This window comes from Anabrus simplex, chromosome 1 (assembly GCF_040414725.1).
Source record: "Anabrus simplex isolate iqAnaSimp1 chromosome 1, ASM4041472v1, whole genome shotgun sequence".
Taxonomy (NCBI): Eukaryota; Metazoa; Arthropoda; class Insecta; order Orthoptera; family Tettigoniidae; genus Anabrus; species Anabrus simplex.
Window position 1 is genome coordinate 1,575,751,720 of NC_090265.1, and position 18,110 is coordinate 1,575,769,829.

At 37.3% G+C, this 18,110-nt stretch overlaps 1 protein-coding gene across 5 annotated transcripts in view; it reads left to right on the top strand.

Moving 5' to 3' along the window:
* GAPcenA (GTPase activating protein and centrosome-associated) overlaps positions 1 to 18,110 on the top strand; it is a 316,010-nt gene that overhangs the window by 249,974 nt on the left and 47,926 nt on the right. For 4 of the 5 annotated variants that reach the window (XM_067138159.2, XM_067138162.2, XM_067138164.2 and 1 more), the window contains one exon: positions 13,249 to 13,308. In XM_067138159.2, coding sequence (XP_066994260.2) covers positions 13,249 to 13,308 — 60 coding nt within the window. Of the gene's footprint in view, positions 1 to 2,121; positions 3,596 to 13,248; positions 13,309 to 18,110 lie in introns of those variants that run through there. The other variant, XM_067138163.2, reaches the window with a different exon arrangement.

Sequence of the window (18,110 nt, forward strand, 5' to 3'; positions counted from 1 at the left end):
TTAGTTGGTTTGCAACACGACCCAGAATATAGGAGCATTGCGCCACGTTCTTACAACCTTGGGAATGGCACTGCACTCATAGCCTCAGCTTTTAACCTGGTGTAATTACACCAGCTTCAACATACAAGGCACAACGATGCTGTAGGAAGATAGTTGGGTTCGTGAACAAATCGTATCCATGAAATTTAATTATAATTTTTGTCCTAAATGGAAGATAATAATTATTTTTAAGCAAATTAAGAGTAAAATTACTGCTAAATTAATAAATACAATTATTTCTAGAGAATTATACATACATACTTTGCTACATTATGACTATGAATTCTACTATGCCACAGCGTTTCAGTATGTAATTTGTTCGTGGAACACTTGTGTGTGAAGTCTGCTCACTTAATTCTTTGAACTTCTCTGCTTTGTTTGATGTTACTTGGTGAGGCGAGTTGTTGACCTGTGCTCATAACTCATTATTAGACCTCGGATTTTAGACAAAAACCTATTTTGTTCCTTAAGAGATAACTTAAAATGAAGTTGTATTTACATGTTTCATGTATTTATAAAGTTAGAAACGGTGGTCCTATAGTGCCTAAAAATGCCTAAATTGGCGTTAGAACCTATTTTTGCCTATATTCCTATAATTGCTATATTTTATCCCTAAATCGATAAAAAACGCTTTTTAGTCAGAGAAACTTAAATATTTGCCAACTCATTTTCAGTATCTTGAACAGTATTTTCTTCAAAATTCTTTTCAGACAAAATGTGAAGCTGTAAACCAATTACCACTCCCTGGAAGTCCTTAAGAACCTCCCACTGTGAATACTCCCTTTGTCCCGTAGTCTGTGTGTCACGAGGTGGGGGACAGTGTCCATTGATCTGCTGGAAACTAAACTCTTCATTCCATTTCGTGAGAAACTTTCAGTGCGCTCGTTTGCTCAGTGTGTGCATTATGCCGAAAGTGGCAGCTTCCAAGACATCCTTAATCAAACAGTGGTTGCAGGAGTTTCCCCATTTCCCGTCGGATGGAAAAATTATATTCTGCGACGTTTGCAGCAAAGATGTAAGTGAAATTTGTTCTATATTTCGCTCTGAAGTACTTACTTTGCTGTGAGAGTCGTATTTATTACGTAGGCATTCTATATCTCTGTTGTATTACATTTTATACAATTTATACATCAATTCAGCGTACATACAGTAACTGAAGTATAACAGTAAATATGAATTGGGGATTGTAGCACATCCCGATCCCTCGATTGTTTGTTTATAGACTCGTTAAAAACTGGCCAGGTTTGTGTGGTACTGTAAGATCTATTCATTTTGGAGAAAGGCAAATTTTCAAACAGGTTTTAGAAGAGGAATAATAGTATAAACGTATTGAAAAATGAAAATATCATGCTGCCGTACGGAACCTAAAAATATGAGATGGAAATTGTAAGAAAATTAGATATGCACTTTTATCAATTGTAGGAAGTGTATGACAGATTATACACATTGTAAATATATAAAGCAATGATTTTTTTTTTTTTTGATAAGCATACAGTAAATGTAGGGAGAAAAAAACACAGAATTCAGCCATTCACGGGCATCAGTACCGGTAGTAACAAAAATGTTGGCCAACATAATCTAACCAAACATAACAAAACAGGAAAAGAAATAAATTCACCTCTACTGTGTTTGGCTCCTTGGTTGAATGGTCAGCATAGTCGCCTTCAGTTCAGAGGACCCCGGGTTTGATTCCCGGCTGGATGGGAGATTTAAACCTTAAATGGTTATTTCCCCTGCCTCGGGGACTGTGTTTTTGTACTGTCCGAAACATTCCTGAAACTCGCACACAATACTATTGTCCACTACAAAAGCACGCAGTTTCCTGTACACGGCTGATGCCGTCCACCCTCTTTGGAGGGTCTGTCTTACAAAGGATGGACCAGGATAGGAATAGTCACATGGAATTATTACCTCTACTGCATCACTTAAAGGTCCAGGGTGCATGTCTATTGGAGGGATCAGGAAGCGCTACAAGGCCCTATGAATTTGAATAGTCTTCTGTGCATATTTTCATCTGGCCTATATACTTGCATGATTTACACAATATTTGCGACTATTTATAGTTGTTTTTGTTGTTTCCAGGTGTCCCATGAAAGGCAGTCGCATCTTAGTCAACATGTCCAGGGGATTAAACATCAGGAAAATCTGCAAAGAAAATCATATCTTAAACAAAGATTATTAACAACGGAATCGCTAAATAAGGGAAGCAAAGATGAATTCCATGCAGACTTATGCAGAGCTCTTGTGTCGGCAAATATTCCCTTCAACTCACTTGAAAATCCTTCCTTCTAAAGGTTTTTACAAAAATATTGTCATCGGAACATTCCATCCGAATCAACTTTAAGAAAGAACTACCTGCACACTCTTTACGAAGACACAGTCAGTCAGATAAGGGAAGATATAGGAGACTCATACATCTGGATCTCTGTCGATGAGACTACTGACACTCTAGGTCGTTATATTGCCCACTTGATAGTCGGAAAATTAGATCCCGACACGCCGTGTTCGCCATATTTGATCTGCAACAGACAGTTAACTAAAGCCAATCAGGAGACAGTTGCTCAGTTTGAAAATAAAGGTCTCAAGGCACTTTTTCCCCAAGAACATGGACGAAAGTAAGGTGCTTTTTATATTTACTGATGTAGCCGCCTACATGATTGCTGCTGTTAAGTTGCTGAAAGTATTTTACTATGCTTTGATTCACATCACTTGTCTTGCTCATGCTATGAATCGCGTGGCTGAGCAGATACGTGTCGAATTTCCTCGAGTCAACAAGATGATCTCCTCCACTGAGAAATTTTTTGTAAATGCTCCCAAACGAATCCAGTTGTTCCACAATGATTTACCTGACCATCCACTGCCACCAGAACCCATCCTTACGCACTGGGGGACTTGGCTTCAGGCCATTGTGTACTACAGCAAAAATTTTGATGCAATCAGAAGTTTTGTTCTGCCCTAAATGAAGATGCCATGTGAATCACTTTGGCTAAGAAAGTTCTAAAAGATATAACTATTCCTAAAGAAATTGCCTACTTCAGGTCCCATTATACGTTTTTGGTCCCTGTTATTTCTGCGCTTGAGTCTTCCAGGAAACCTGTTTACGAACAATTGGATTTGTTAGCAGAGGTGAAAGAAAAAGTCAGCTTAGCTCCAAGCCCCCCTGGGGATAGAATTCGGGACAAGCTTAATAAAGTACTACAGAAGAACCCAGGACTGTCAACGCTTCGTGCTGTGGCTGATGTTTTGATTGGCAAAACTAACGTTGAATGTGGCATCTCCCCACGTCTTGTACCAAAATTAAAATACAGCCCTGTAACCTCTGTTGATGTTGAGCATACTTTCTCAGCCTACAAGCTAGTGTTGTCAGACAAGCGGTGTAGTTTCACAACAGAAAATCAAATTATGGGTGGTAACGTGCTTGTAATTCAATGTTTTAATTATTTAGAGATAAAAACTCAAAAATGTGGTGAAGCATTGTGTATGTGAAATATTGTATTAACATGTTATTGCCTTATTACTTGTATGCATTTAGAGTTGTTATCAATTTAGAAAAATAAAAGTGGTATTTTAATTGATAAGTGCTTATTAAACTTTGTAAAGTTGAAGCTGCCCAAGTAATTTTTAGAACCTATTTTGACATATTTGAGAGCCAATTTTAGGCACCTAAAATACAAATTTTAGCACCTAAAAATCTGAGGTCTACTCATTATTTAATATAATTATTGGTCCAGGGATCATGCTATTTTTCTTTCAACAAAAATCAATTTTTTTGTTTTTTTACGATATTCTTTTCACCTTATTTTCCCATGTAAACTGCCCACGGTAGTCATTGACAAAGATATTGAGAATTTACAGGCACAGCATTTCCATTCACCAGTGCTACCCCAGGACCTCAGGAAGGAAACAAAAGACTGTACGATGAAGTGGAATGCCACAGAAGAGAGTCGAGTCTACAGCGAAATAGTCTCCGTAGTTACATATCTATATTTCTGTAGTAATAATGGTATTTATTAATATACCTCTAATTTTACTGTTGATTTGTGTGAAAGCAATTATTATCCTCCATTTAGGACAAAAATTACAATGAAATTTCATGTATACAATTCGTTCACATAACCAGATAGTTTACTGTTCTACTTTCCATCTTATAGGAACACAAAATGAACAAAGACATTTTCTAATCATCAATTATAACATGTTCTTAGAAATGTTTATTAGCCATAAGTTTTGACAAATTAGACATAGCTAAGTTCTTAACCTCCCCCGCAATCCCCCTTGTAGCCTCCCACATTTTCGAAGGTTCAACCTTTAATTTTTTAATATGTTAGAGATTGTTTTAAGATATTTTTTTTTCATGTCATGTCTTTTAACTTTGTTGATTTCTTCCTCCAATTTGGTGTAAAATGTATCTTCTCCTCATCTTCTGCCTCCTCTATAGGAGCATTCACACAGAACACTGTAACGTTGAAGAATTTTGCCCAAAGTCTCAAAGAGTACATCCTATCATTGATTGCAGTAAAGTTAATTACGCTTTGCTTTACAGGTTCATATGTGAGAAATCTTGTGCTGTTACTGCCTTCTCCTCTACTGTACATCAGGATATGTTGTCAGACACTATCATCCCCTTCCCCTTCCGTCTTAGTTCCTGCAATGCTGCTATCTTCACCCCATATTTATCCAATTCATTCCTTAATTCCTTCAACTTGCACGGTTTCCTCAATGTCCTCGCATTCAAAGTTGCTAGTACAATACCAGTTTTCCTTCTCTTTAGCCATTTTTCTTGCCAAGTTTGTCACCAAATTATCTAATTTTACTTTAGGCAATCTTAATTGCTAAAAAAAAAAAACATTTATTGCAGTAAAATAGCCATACATTAGTGAAAGGTGTTACAACAATTTAACACTTGCACCATTGGTCGCATAGTCTCTGATTGATCTAGTCCTCTTGTTGCAGAATTCTAAGTGATATCGTTCACATAACTGTCCACATAATGTACACTTGCATGAGTTTGACGGTTCATGGTATGTTGTGTTTTCGCAAATGACATGGTGGAATCCATGTACCGCAAGTCTTGTAAACACGTGCCTCGTCTCAAAATTTGCTACTGTCCATGTACAGTCGATCATGGCCCCAGTTCCATAGAATTCGGTGGGTACTTCTTCTCTTTTCCTTATTAGTGTTCTTAGTAGGTTCTCCGATGCCGTTGTGTTAGGTAGGGGGTACATTGTCCTTAAATCCTCTATGAGGAAAGTTTCCCGTACGAGAAGGTAGACTAATCTGGATCTTGTTGTTTTTGCCACTCTGATTGCTCTTTTGATGTATGTTGCTTTAACTCTTTCCAGTGTTGCTAAGTTCTTTTCATTCAGGTGTGTCCATATAATTTCAATCCCATACGTGAGTATTGGAACGATTTTCGATTTGAAGAGCGCCACTGCTGTGTCAAGATTTAGTGTTCTGATGAAGCTTATTTCGTTTATCGCTCTAATTGCTTGTGTCGCTTTCTCTATTGTGTGTGTAGTGAAGCATTTTGCAGACGGCTGGAGTGTTATCCCTAGATATTTGTATTCTTTGGTGATAGATATTATTTTCCCTTCTAAGGTGATTCTTGTTGATTTTGGTATTTGCCCTCCTGATCTGAACACCATCATTTCCGTCTTCTCAGTGTTAATTACGAACTTGTGTTCAATACACCATTTTCCCACTTCGTCTATAGTGTTCTGCAGATTCTTTAAGCTTTTTGAGCCAATCACAATTTCATCCGCATAGGCGTATGCTGCTACGTCTTCATTTTGTGCAATTTCCATAATGTCTTTCGCTGCCAGGATGAATAGCAGAGGGCATAGTGGGTCCCCTTGGAGTACACCATTTGTTTGAATTATCGGTTGTGAAAGGTCTAGGCTGTCCGAGATTCTTATCTTGTTCCATTCATTTATGGAGTTTATGATTCTTGTCCAAACGCTGTCTCTTCCTAGAGTTTCCTCGAGCTTCCTTTGTATTAATGCTCTGTCCAGGAGATCAAAGGCTTTTGTGAAGTCTATAAAGATTGTATAGTATTTTTCCTTCTTTTCGATGGCTTCCCATATGTTATTTAGCAGTAGTTCCACCGCTGCGAGAGTGGATCTTCCTCTTCTAAACCCGAATTGAGATTCTGGGAGGTGCTCTTCTACTGTGTCCCTTATTCTTTCTGTGATTAGTTTTGTGAATACCTTAAAAGGATTGTTTTCCAGGGCTATTCCTTTGAAAATTACCTTTACTATTGATTGTCTCCACTGATCTGGGATTTTGGCTGTTTCTATGCATTTATCGTAAAGTTTCGTCCAGATTGGAGCTGTGTCTTTCAGGTATTCATTGTATATTATATCCGGTCCTGCAGCTTTTTTCTTTTTTGTGGATTCAATAATGTTTTGAACCTCAGTTGTAGTAAGTGGAGACCATGCTGCCGTCTCATGCGTTGTATGCACTTGGTTGGTTTCCGGTGTTCCTTCTCTTCCTTCTTTGCTGAGGGTGTCTTTGAAATGTCTCGTCCATTCCTCCATGCTGATATAGTGGGTCTGTGCCTGCTTTTGAGGGCGGATTGCTATGAATGGGTCTCTCCTGGCTTCCTCAACTATTCTTCTTCCTTCTTCTTCCCTGTATGCAGTTTTCATCTCCCGTGTTAGTGTTTTGTAGCATCTTCTTTTCTCGATGTATGTCTGAAGGAGTGTATGATTCTCGATGTCCGATTTTAGTCGGTGTAAAGCTTGAAGCACCTCTTTCCTAAATAGGAAGTACTCTTGATCGAACCGTGCTTTTGCTGTTCGCTCTTTCCTGGGGCTGGCTGCTTTGTGTTAAGAGTTTCTCCAGTTCATGCACAGCTTCCTCTATATTTGAGTTGTTGATTAGTGTTTTGATTTGTTCCATCTGTTCTCGGCATTCTTCCACTTTTCTAACATCCAATCTCCTTGAGAGTGGTCTCGTTTCTTGTTTTTTCTTTGCCTTCCATTCACTTTGTATGTCGATGCTCATTGGAATGTGTTTTCTTATTGGTGTGTGGTACGCGCACCAAAGTGGATTGATATCCCCTTTTATTTCTCCTCTTATGAGGGCGATGTCTATAGTGCTTTTGCCGTTGTAGCAAATATATGTAGGGACATTGGTGTCGTTTAGCAGGTTGAAACCTTCTTCTTGCAGTGTATCATTTACTAATTTTGTTTTGTGATTTGGTATGTCCAACCGACAATTTAAATCCCCTGCAATAACTAGAGGGATGTCTTTCTTGCTCTGTGTTATTTGTTGGCCCAATTCGTCTATTATATCTATAGCCGTAGCATTTGGCTGAAAGTAGGTTGCTAATATTGTGATGTATTTTGTCTCTATTAGAATGGAGTGGTTCTGCTCTGATGTTGATACAATTGGTGTTATCCACGGTTTAAGAAGGACTGTTATTCCTCCTTGGGGTCTTCCTCATTCTCCTTGTTTCGCTAGCAGGTGTATGCTATAGTATTCCTAGTGCTGCCAATGGTCTGTGAGAAAGGTTTCCGTGAATATAGCTGCGTCATAATCTTCTTTCTCGCAATTCTTCCCAGCCCAAACTTTGCAACATTTTGGTAACGCTACTCTTTTGTCGGAAATAACACAGAACAAATCGAGCTGCTTTTCTTTGGATTTTTTCCAGTTCTTGAATCAGGTAATCCTGGTGAGGGTCCCATACACTGGAACCATACTCTAGTTGGGGTCTTACCAGAGACTTACATGCCCTCTCCTTTACATCCTTACTACAACCCCAAAACACCCTCATAACCATGTGCAGAGATCTGTATCCTTTATTTACAATCCCATTTATGTGATTACCCCAATGAAGATCTTTCCTTATATTAACACCTAGATACTTACAATGATCCCCAAAAGGAACTTTCACCCCATCAACGCAGTAATTAAAACTGAGAGGGCTTTCCTATTTGTGTGCCTGCTGTCCATCTCACAACATTATCGAGGTCACGTTGCAGTTGCTCACAATCTTGTAACTTATTTATTACTCTATACAGAATAACGTCATCTGAAAAAAGCCTTACCTCTGATTCCACTTCTATATCATTTATATATATAAGAAAACATAAAGGTCCAATAATTCTGCCCTGAGGAATTCCCCTCTTAATTATGACAGGGTCAGATATAGCTTTGCCTACTCTAATTCTCTGAGATATGTTTTCTAGAAATATAGCAACCCATTCAGTCACTCTTTTATCTAGTCCAATTGCACTCATTTTTGCCAGTAGTCTCCCATGATCCACCCTATCAAATGCTTTAGACAGGTCAATCGCAATACAGTCCATTTGACCTTCTGAATCCAAGATATCTGCTATATCTTGCTGGAATCCTACAAGTTGAGCTTCAGTGGACTAACCTTTCCTAAAACCGAACTGCCTTCTATTGAACCAGTTATTAATTTCACAAACATGTCTGATATAATCAGAAAGAATGCCTTCCCAAAGCTTACATGCAACACATGTCAAACTTACTGGCCTGTAATTTTCAGCTTTATGTCTATCACACTTTCCTTTATAGACAGGGGCTACTATAGCAACTCGCCATTCATTTGGTATAGCTCCTTCAAGCAAACAATAATCAAATAAGTACTTCAGATATGGTACTATATCCCAACCAATTTTCTTTAGTACAGTATATCCCCAGAAATCTTATCAATTCCAGCCGCTTTTCTAGTTTTCAACTTTTGTATCTTATTGTAAATGTCATTGTTATCATATGTAAATTTCAATCTTTAGCATTAGTCTCCTCCTCTATCTGGACATTATCCTTGTAACCAACAATCTTTACATACTGCTGACTGAATACTTCTGCCTTTTGAAGATCCTCACATACACACTCCCCTTGTTCATTAATTATTCCTGGAATGTCCTTCTTGGAACCTGTTTCTGCCTTAAAATACCTATACATACCTTTCCATTTATCACTAAAATTTGTATGACTACCAGTTATGCTTGCCATCATATAATCCTTAGCTGCCTTCTTTGCTAGATTCAATTTCCTAGTAAGTTCCTTCAATTTCTCCTTACTTCCACAGCCATTTCTAACTCTATTTCTTTCCAATCTGCACCTCCTTCTTAGTCTCTTTATTTCTCTATTATAATAAGGTGGGTCTTTGCCATTTCTTATCACCTTTAAAGATTCAAACCTGTTTTCACATTCCTCAACAATTGCTTTAAACCCATCCCAGAGTCTGTTTACATTTTTATTTACCGTTTTTCACCGATCATAGTTACTTTTTAAAAACTGCCTTATGCCTGCTTTATCAGCCATATAGTACTGCCTAATAGTCCTACTTTTAAGACCTTCCTTTCTAACACATTTATTATTAACTACGAGAAAAACAGCTTCATGATCACCAACTCCATCTATTACTTTGGTTTCTCTATAGAGCTCATCTTGTTGTACCAGCACCACATCCAGGATATTTTTCCTTCTAGTTGGTTCCATCACTTTCTGAATCAGCTCTCCTTCCCATATTAGCTTATTTGCCATTTGTTGGTCATGCTTCCTGTTGTTCACATTTCCTTCCCAATTGACATTTGGTAAATTCAGGTCCCCCGCTACAATCACATTCCTTTCCATGTCGTTTCCCACATAGCTCATTATCTTATCAAATAATTCTGAATCCATGTCAGCGCTATCCTTTCCCGGTCTGTACACTCCAGAGACATCAAGTTGCCTATTATCTTTAGAAATGAGCCTTACACCTAGAATTTCATGTGTCTCATCTTTAACTTTTTCGTAGCTTACAAATTCTTCTTTCACCAGAATGAATACTCCCCCTCCCACCATTCCTATCCTATCTCTACGATACACCCTCCAGTTCTGTGAGAAAATTTCTGGATCCATTGTATCGTTTCTCAGCCATGATTCAACTCCTATTACAATATCTGGTAAATATATATCTATTAAATTACTTAATTCTATTCCTTTCTTTACAATACTTCTACAGTTCAACACTAACATTTTTATGTCATCCCTACTTGACTCCCAGATCTCTGTACTGTTATCACCGTTCCCTAGACAACCCCGTTTCCCTGAATGAATCTCCCTATTACCCTTCCAAACAAATTTCCTAACTTATACAAACCACTGCGGTTTAAGCGAAAGCCATCTGAGCGCAGATCCCTATCTCCTACCCACCCATTAGGATCTAGAAATTTCACTTCCAGTTTCCCTCATACCCACTCCATAGTATCCATTTTGTCCTTGGCCTGCCTCTAGGTTGCTTACCCTCCAAGGTCCTTTTCAAACCATTCCCTTGCTACTCTCTTTGGATCCAATTTCTTCAAGTGACCAAACCATTTCAGTCTTGATGTTCAAAGAGTTGCACAAAGTGGTTCCATTTGGACATCTTTTTTTGGATCATTTCATTTCTGATCTTATTTGATCTTGTTTTCTGAAGCATTGACCTCAGGAATTTCATTTCTGCAGCTTGGAGTCTGGTATAATCCCATCTTTTAATGGTTCAAGTTTCCAGTCCATAATTGTTATTGGTACAAAGTAGGTCTTATATAGAGTCGTCTTAGATATCAAAGGAACTTGACTGTCCCAAAGGAGCCTCCTGACTTGATGGTAAAAATGGGCTCCCTTCTGAACTCTGTTGGTGATGTCAGCTGAGCTTCACCCATCTTGAGTTACAGTGTTGCCAAGGTTTTGGAAATGATAGGCTTCTAGTTTCTTTCCATCCAACATAATGTTTGTATGTTCTCCTTGCCTGCTAACTTTCAGTGCTACTGTTTTTTTAAAACTGATTTTAAGGCCAGACTCTTTAAATTGGTAGTTCCAGGTGTTTAGTTTCTGATGTACTTCGTCTGTGCAACCCCATATCGCAACGTCGTCTGCGAAAGCAACATCTAGTTGACGTATGTATGTACCAATAATGGACCAGCTCTTCATTTACATTCCACGTACATCTATTTGTGGCCAGCGTACTGTTGCTACTACACCTATGTAGATTGACGTAATAGTGCAAGATAATGGCAGGTAAGTGTGGGAAGGGGAAGACAAGGACAGACATGAAAACACAAAAGGACAAGGGCAATCTTCTCTCCTCAGCAATCCCAGTTCTTCTACATTATCTCTTCTCAGCCCCTTAAAGAGCTTGTTTCTGCTTCCTAGCTTCATCAGAAGGTCAGGCATCAACACTCATTGAGGAGCCATCTTGACAGATCTTCAGTTCCTCTCTCTACATGTGTGACTTGATATGACACTTGATTGTTCTTTTCCAATATTCATTACATATTCACACAACTACTTCAGACTTCATCTTAGAGTTAAAAAAGGGCACTTTCAAGATTGGGTTATGTGATAGAACTCCTTAATAGCAGATCCGTGGCAAACACAAAGGCTGTCCATTCCCACCATAAAAACTGTGAAGATGTTCGCAAAGAACTTGCTTCAACAAGATAATGGGCCCACTTTGACTTGAGTTTCAGATTCAGATGCCCATTGAGCATCAAAATAATGACGACTACATACTGCTCCTGCAACAAGCCCATATGCTGTAAAAAAGAAAACTTTTCCAGCTGATGACAACCAGGTATCTGATACCCTGTGGCTTGTGAACTTTTACTTTGTGTGTGTTTCAGTATTAACTGTATCCATATTGTTGAGGCAACAAAAAATGTATATGGTTCCTTTTGTAATGTTATTCATTTTCAATGGATAATTTGGCAGATTCTCAAAGTTTTATGTACTGTTCCACGAACAAACTTTGCAACTTTTCAACTTTGCACTTTTCACTTTTCAATTCTTGCAAAGTGCACAGTCTTTCTGTTCCACCATGATCTAGGTTGTACTTTTCAAATTCTTTGCAAAATGAAAAGTCTTTGTGAATGAGTGATCCGATTGAGTTTATTCCGTGAGCAGACTGTATAGGCCTAATACGGTAGTCTACTCTATGATTTTAATGCTTTACTTTTCGCGGCGAACTTGGCGGTATAATTCTGATACCGCTAAAGTTTTTATCATGGGAAGGAAAGATTATTATAAGAAGCTGGCTGTGCTGGAAGTTGTCAAGGAGAAACGTAACATGCTTTTTGGCAACTTTAAAAATAACCTCTCAAATGATGACACACATCAATGTTAACGAGAGTACCGTCAACACATACACACACAGAAGGCAATTCACCCTTGTTCAGAAATCCCGTCGCTATATTATGTGGATTATCAGGCCAACATACTGTTAGGAAATATTACATTTATTATAACATCTACGACTTTGGTAACAGTTCCGCAAATAATTGATTTTGATGTCCCGTGCATTGCTGCTACACAGTGCATCTGGGCACCATTTACTAACCAATGTAAGCATATAAGAATTTGTTCTTTTTCGGAAAGGAATTGACTTCTTTTTGTTGCAAGTTTCAATAAATGACCGATCATTTCAAGAACATATTCAGCCTGTGTTGGGGTAATACGAAATTACTCGCAAAAATCCGTCGAAGTGAGGTTATGAAAATTAATCCTGTCTTTGTACGTTCTTTTAGTGGATTCTTCATCACTGTCCTTACTTGATGCTAACAAAAGCTCTCGTCGTAACGTGTTTTTATCACTAAACTAAATTCTACGCCGAGAAACTAGTGTACATACTTGTTAATTAACAATGAAAAGGGAATCATCTCTTTGCAAGATTTCTGAAAACTTTTCACTTCATTTCTTTGCACTTTGCATTTCTGTACCAATGAAGGAACATAACAGGCTTGAAAACTGAAAAGATTCTTAACTTTTCACTTTGCAAGCTAAATCTGAAAAGTGATGGTGGAACAAAATCTGAACTGAAAAATGCAAAGTGCACAGTTGCAAAGCTCGTTCGTGGAACAGGCCCTAGGTTCCATTTATACTGTATTGTGACAAGTGACAATTACTTGTTTTTGTAAATATAGATAACTTTGATGTGTATTTACTTGTTTATTTATCTGAATGTTCTTTGATACGCCATTTTTCCGCACGTCTACCAGTAATAGGTGGGCTATTATGTCTACTAATGTAGGCTAAAAAGAACTTTTTTGTATATCTTACATGTTGCATTCTGTCTAATAAGTTTAACATCCTGAATTCAGGCCCCATGTCTAAAAGTAATTATGTGAAGTTCATTAAAAGAGGTTTGTTGTATAAATTTAGTCATATTTTGAGGGATATTTTAAAAAGAAACCCTGACCTTTATATTTTTTGTTGTAGATCTGTCAGAGGTTAGATGATGAGCAGGTTGCTGCCAAAACAGCTTTGAAGGAATTACGAGTGAGTATTACAGTACACAGGTAGCATGAGTTTTGATTGATAAAAGTTGCTTTAACTTCATTTGCCATAATTAACTATGTGATTTATCTTTTAATTAGAGGCTTTAGCCAACTACTGAATAAAGAATCTTTACATACTCAAATGAAAAAGTTAATCTTTTTAACTTATTTTTCAACAGACTCCTACAATCAGGAGTTGAAAACATTTTTTGAATAATAACTCTAGGAACCCCTCTCAAGCATCACTACAAGTAATATGTAGAGATTCTTGATGACAGCATATGAGGATGAATATTGTAGAAAATATATTTATACCACCATTCTTCTTTTATTATCTTGATCGCTCACCGTACCTGTTATAAAAGATTTTTCTTCAGCAAACTCATAAATTATATTTATATTCCTATTCCTATTTGTTAAAAATGACCTTTTAGTCATTAAAGTAAATGTAGTCGATAGTTTAGAATTGAACTTCCCATTGTAGAGCTTTCAAATATGCAGAATAAACATCGTAGAACTATTGGTTTATACCACGTGATGAAAGACAAACTATAGAAAAACTGTGTTTCGCAAAGATTTTGCTCCATCTCGTCAGAAGTGAACCCTGACAAATTAGGCCCGTTTCCACTAGGATAGCATGTGGTTTACAATATTCTGTGTTTGTGGCAAAGTATCCATTTAAAGTAACTTTAAAGTTTTCAGTCTGTCGAATACTGATTATAACACCTGTAACACTACAACATAGTGTTCGACAGACTGAAAAACTTCAAAGTTAAATTAACTGAGTCGACACTGAAAAATATGGCTGCCTTCTTAACAAAAACAAGAAAAGGTCGCATTTTGTGGCAAACTCTTCAGTTTTCTTATTCAACAGAGTCACCTAACTTAACTTAACCCCGTATGTACCATGAAAACATATATCAAGCGCCAGTATAAAAGTGATAACCTTTTCGCTATAAATTTAGATGGAAATAGCCTTACGGAAATTTAACCAGACACAAGAAAATTTAATCTAACCTTAGAAATTAGTGATGTGCTCTGCCATATCTTGATATGTATTGCATTCCTACTTAATTTCAGTGAGAGTATTAAAATTAAGCAATTGTTTACTTAGCGTTTATTTCTAACTAGTTAACAACTGCCATCAACCATATTATTTACGTATTTATGACAAAAACATTTTCTCTTTCATTTCTGATTTTCTTTACGGAACAGCAGTTGACGGGTATTACTAATAGACTCCAACATCGCCTTTGAATGTCGATGAAAGAGCTCGCAAGTGCACATAGCTAGAAAACTGTACCATTTGAAAAGAATGTTTTTTTTAGAGCCCACCTTTTCAGTACATTATGGTTTCATATTGATTTACATACATATTTTTACATTATTGTTGTGTCTTAAGCGGGACACGTTTCGCCTATTTTTAGGCATCTTCAGCTACTGTTCCTACTACCTAAGATCAAAATAGCCAGGATCCTGGGTTTTATTTAATAATAAAATATACTTCAAAATGGTTAAGCTGATGAGGATTATTTTAACTATAAAATATTTTTGTGTGTTTTATATGTTCTATAGAAACATCTGGCTGATGTGGACTAGTGAATACATGTGCTATATATAAAAAAACATTTAGCTTGCATACAATTGCTCTCATCATCATCATTGCTCTGTCTAAAAATAGGGTGAGGTTACAATTATACATTTGATAAAAACATAATTGTTATGCTTTAAATACTTGTGATGACATGTATTTAGTCTGTAATATCCAGTGTGTGTGCTCTCACTGGGATCTTCATGGACTTGAGTGTCACCTTGGGAATAAAATTTAGTGGCGTTTTCCTAAGATATTGTGTGATCTGTTTTTGAACGTTGCTTTATAGTAATAAAAATTACACTAGCCTGCAAAATAAAACTTTTTTTGTGCGGTAAAAACGAAACTAGCTGGGTTTTATGAATTTCTTAACGCAGAATTCGAGAAAAAAATTAGTTTTGGCGAATCATGTCTGGTTTGGTGGCAATTTTACAAAATATTATTTTGTTCTTACGTAAAATTGTTGATACTTAGTATTGATTAAATTTGATGTATTAATGTAAATTTCAGCTTGCAAAACGTAGTCATATTTTTCATGCATTGAATACACATAAATGCTGCCTTGTAAGCCAGTAGATAGTATGTATTATATTTTTAATGTATATTGAAATTCGTGAAACTGAAGCATAAAGCGTCTATTTAGTTTCAACTGTACAGTTGCTTTTAAATTAATATAACCGTACCTTGAATAAAAATTACATGGTTAAACATACATAGTTTTGTTACTTACATCATGTGCAGGTTAGATTCACACCTCCGTCTTTTCCAGTCTTCCATTGAATTTCCGGGTTTTTGAAGTTCTTGAATGATCTCTTGAAGGGTCGTCTCATGCAATCGACCAACAGTAATCGGCCATCATATTCACATCCCAACGTCCCTGAAAGCGCCGTTCTGCATCTTTGAGATCCTGGTGAAACCTTTCACCTTGTTTTTCACTGACAGCTCCTAAATTTAGAGGGGAAGTAATCCAGATGCGAAGCTAAGAAATGAAGCTTAAGGCTCATATTACAACCGAGTTCCTTAAACTTTACCAACATTTTCCTTACAATTTCTTTGTATTGAGGGTCCTTAATGTTGCCAAGGAATTTAGTCACTACATCCTTGAATGCGTTCCATGCCTCTTTCTCAATTTTGGTAATTGTGTCCGTGAAAATTTTATCCTTCATCTGTTTACAAATCTGTGGTCTATCGAATACGCCTTCTTTGATTTTTGCATCTAATAATGAGGGAAATATAGTGGATAAATATTGGAAGCATAGGCTACTGTTATCTAATGCCTCGACATACAGTTTCATCAATCCAAATTTGATGTGCAAGGGTGGAAGTTGAATTTTTTCACGGTCAATAAGACTTACATTCATGACATTTTTGGATTCTGGTTGTAGTTGTTTCCTTTCTGTCCAATTCACTGTATCCCAATGTTTATCCCGTGCCCTGCTATCCCATTCGCATAGGAAATGGGAAAATTTTGTATAGCCTTTTTGTTGTCCCAGCAACAATCCAGTGATCTTCAAATCACTGCAAATTTGCCACCCATGCTCATGATATGTAAATTTTTCAAGCACCAACTTTAAGGTCTCGTATGTTTCGGACATTTTTGTATTATGAAGCAAAACAGCCTTTAAACTTATTTTGGAAGAGTCAATAAAAACACGCCAGTTACTAGGATCATACTCTTTCTCTCCCAATCGACGTAGAAAATTTGAAACATCCGTACAAAATGCAAGTTCATCTTCTTGAGTATAATACTTTCGGACTGTTATCTTTGAAAGGAAACTGCTTTATCAGTCCATCATAAACATTGCATAAGGGCTGGGGCTGTTAACACGTCTGATTATTCAAGTGGTCTAAGATGAGAGACAAACTCTCAACTGTTTTATCTTCAATCGTACATACCTCTCAGTCTATTGCGTATCTGGGGGAGTTTGTTACATACCTCTCAGTCTATTGCGTATCTGGGGGAGTTTGTTATGAATTTACCAGGAAATCCCCAACTACAAAATGAAAATTTAGACAGCAATAAACCTATAATAAAATGCAAAGAATAACAAATCAAATCAAATCACATAATTGTATTCTAAAAAAAGTTGCACGAGAACATCTCTCAACATTACATCTTACGAATTCATGCAGATACTAAAACACCGAGTTGCATCAAAACTAGGCGCGATAGGAAAAAAATAGCATTTTCGGAATCAGGGCAGCGATTTCCATAAGAATTACATATTTTCTATTTTACCGCAAAATCGTGTTGGCTAGTGTTATCTAAAATCTTGTCTCCTGTTGTTGTGTGGGATTGAAGAGGGGACTTCAAGTTTGATATTGGTGGATTGAGAGTCTGTAACGAAAAAAATGTGTCTTACAAGGGAACACATACATGTGTTACACTCGAATCCGGTTTAAATTTGGTAGGAATATTCGTGGAAGGCAGTAGAATGCTAAGATGAAAACTGCATGTGCCCAGCGCAAGTTTAAACGCCAAAATTGAACAAATAAATAGTCGTAAAATTAAAAGTGCCGCGGGAGTATCGGGGTGTGGCAGAGAAGTAGGGAGGAGTGAAGCAGCAGACGTGAGCCAACCCGGCTGTGTCGATCCGCGCCGGCAGACAGGCAGCGTATAGTTAGCGTGTTCCCGTTAACTTCCTGATCAGATGTGCAAAACGTAAATATGAAAACAGCACATGAAACAAGTGTACAAAGGATGATGTTTAAACAACGATGCCAGTAAGGTTTGAAAAATTCATGCCCGAGTTCTTGTTACTCGTAATTAGTGCAATAGTGATTTTCTACAAAAAAAGTGAACAAGGCACAGATACTGTGTGCACCATGCACATCTTACAGCGCTGTCGCTTTCACAAGTATTACATTGATTATCGGAATGCTCTTCTTTAAAACAATGATCGACTGGATTAACAAATTGTGGAGGTTTCTTTTTAACACATGGGTGACGGGCCCCGAGAAATCTCGTAGTACGCTCACCAGCGGTAGGTGACGGGCCCCGAGAAATCTCGGTTTTGTTCACGACATTGTTTTTGGTCTTCCTGTGACATCTCTTGACCATATATTGAACTTTTTCGAACTTGCACATTGAGTAGAATAAATCGTAGATGTATATCTGCCACTTTTCTTTTATTCACGGCCTCTTTTATTCTTTGATTTAGTTTCGAAACGTCGACTTTCTTTCTGCTGGTTCAGTCAATGACAAGATGGAG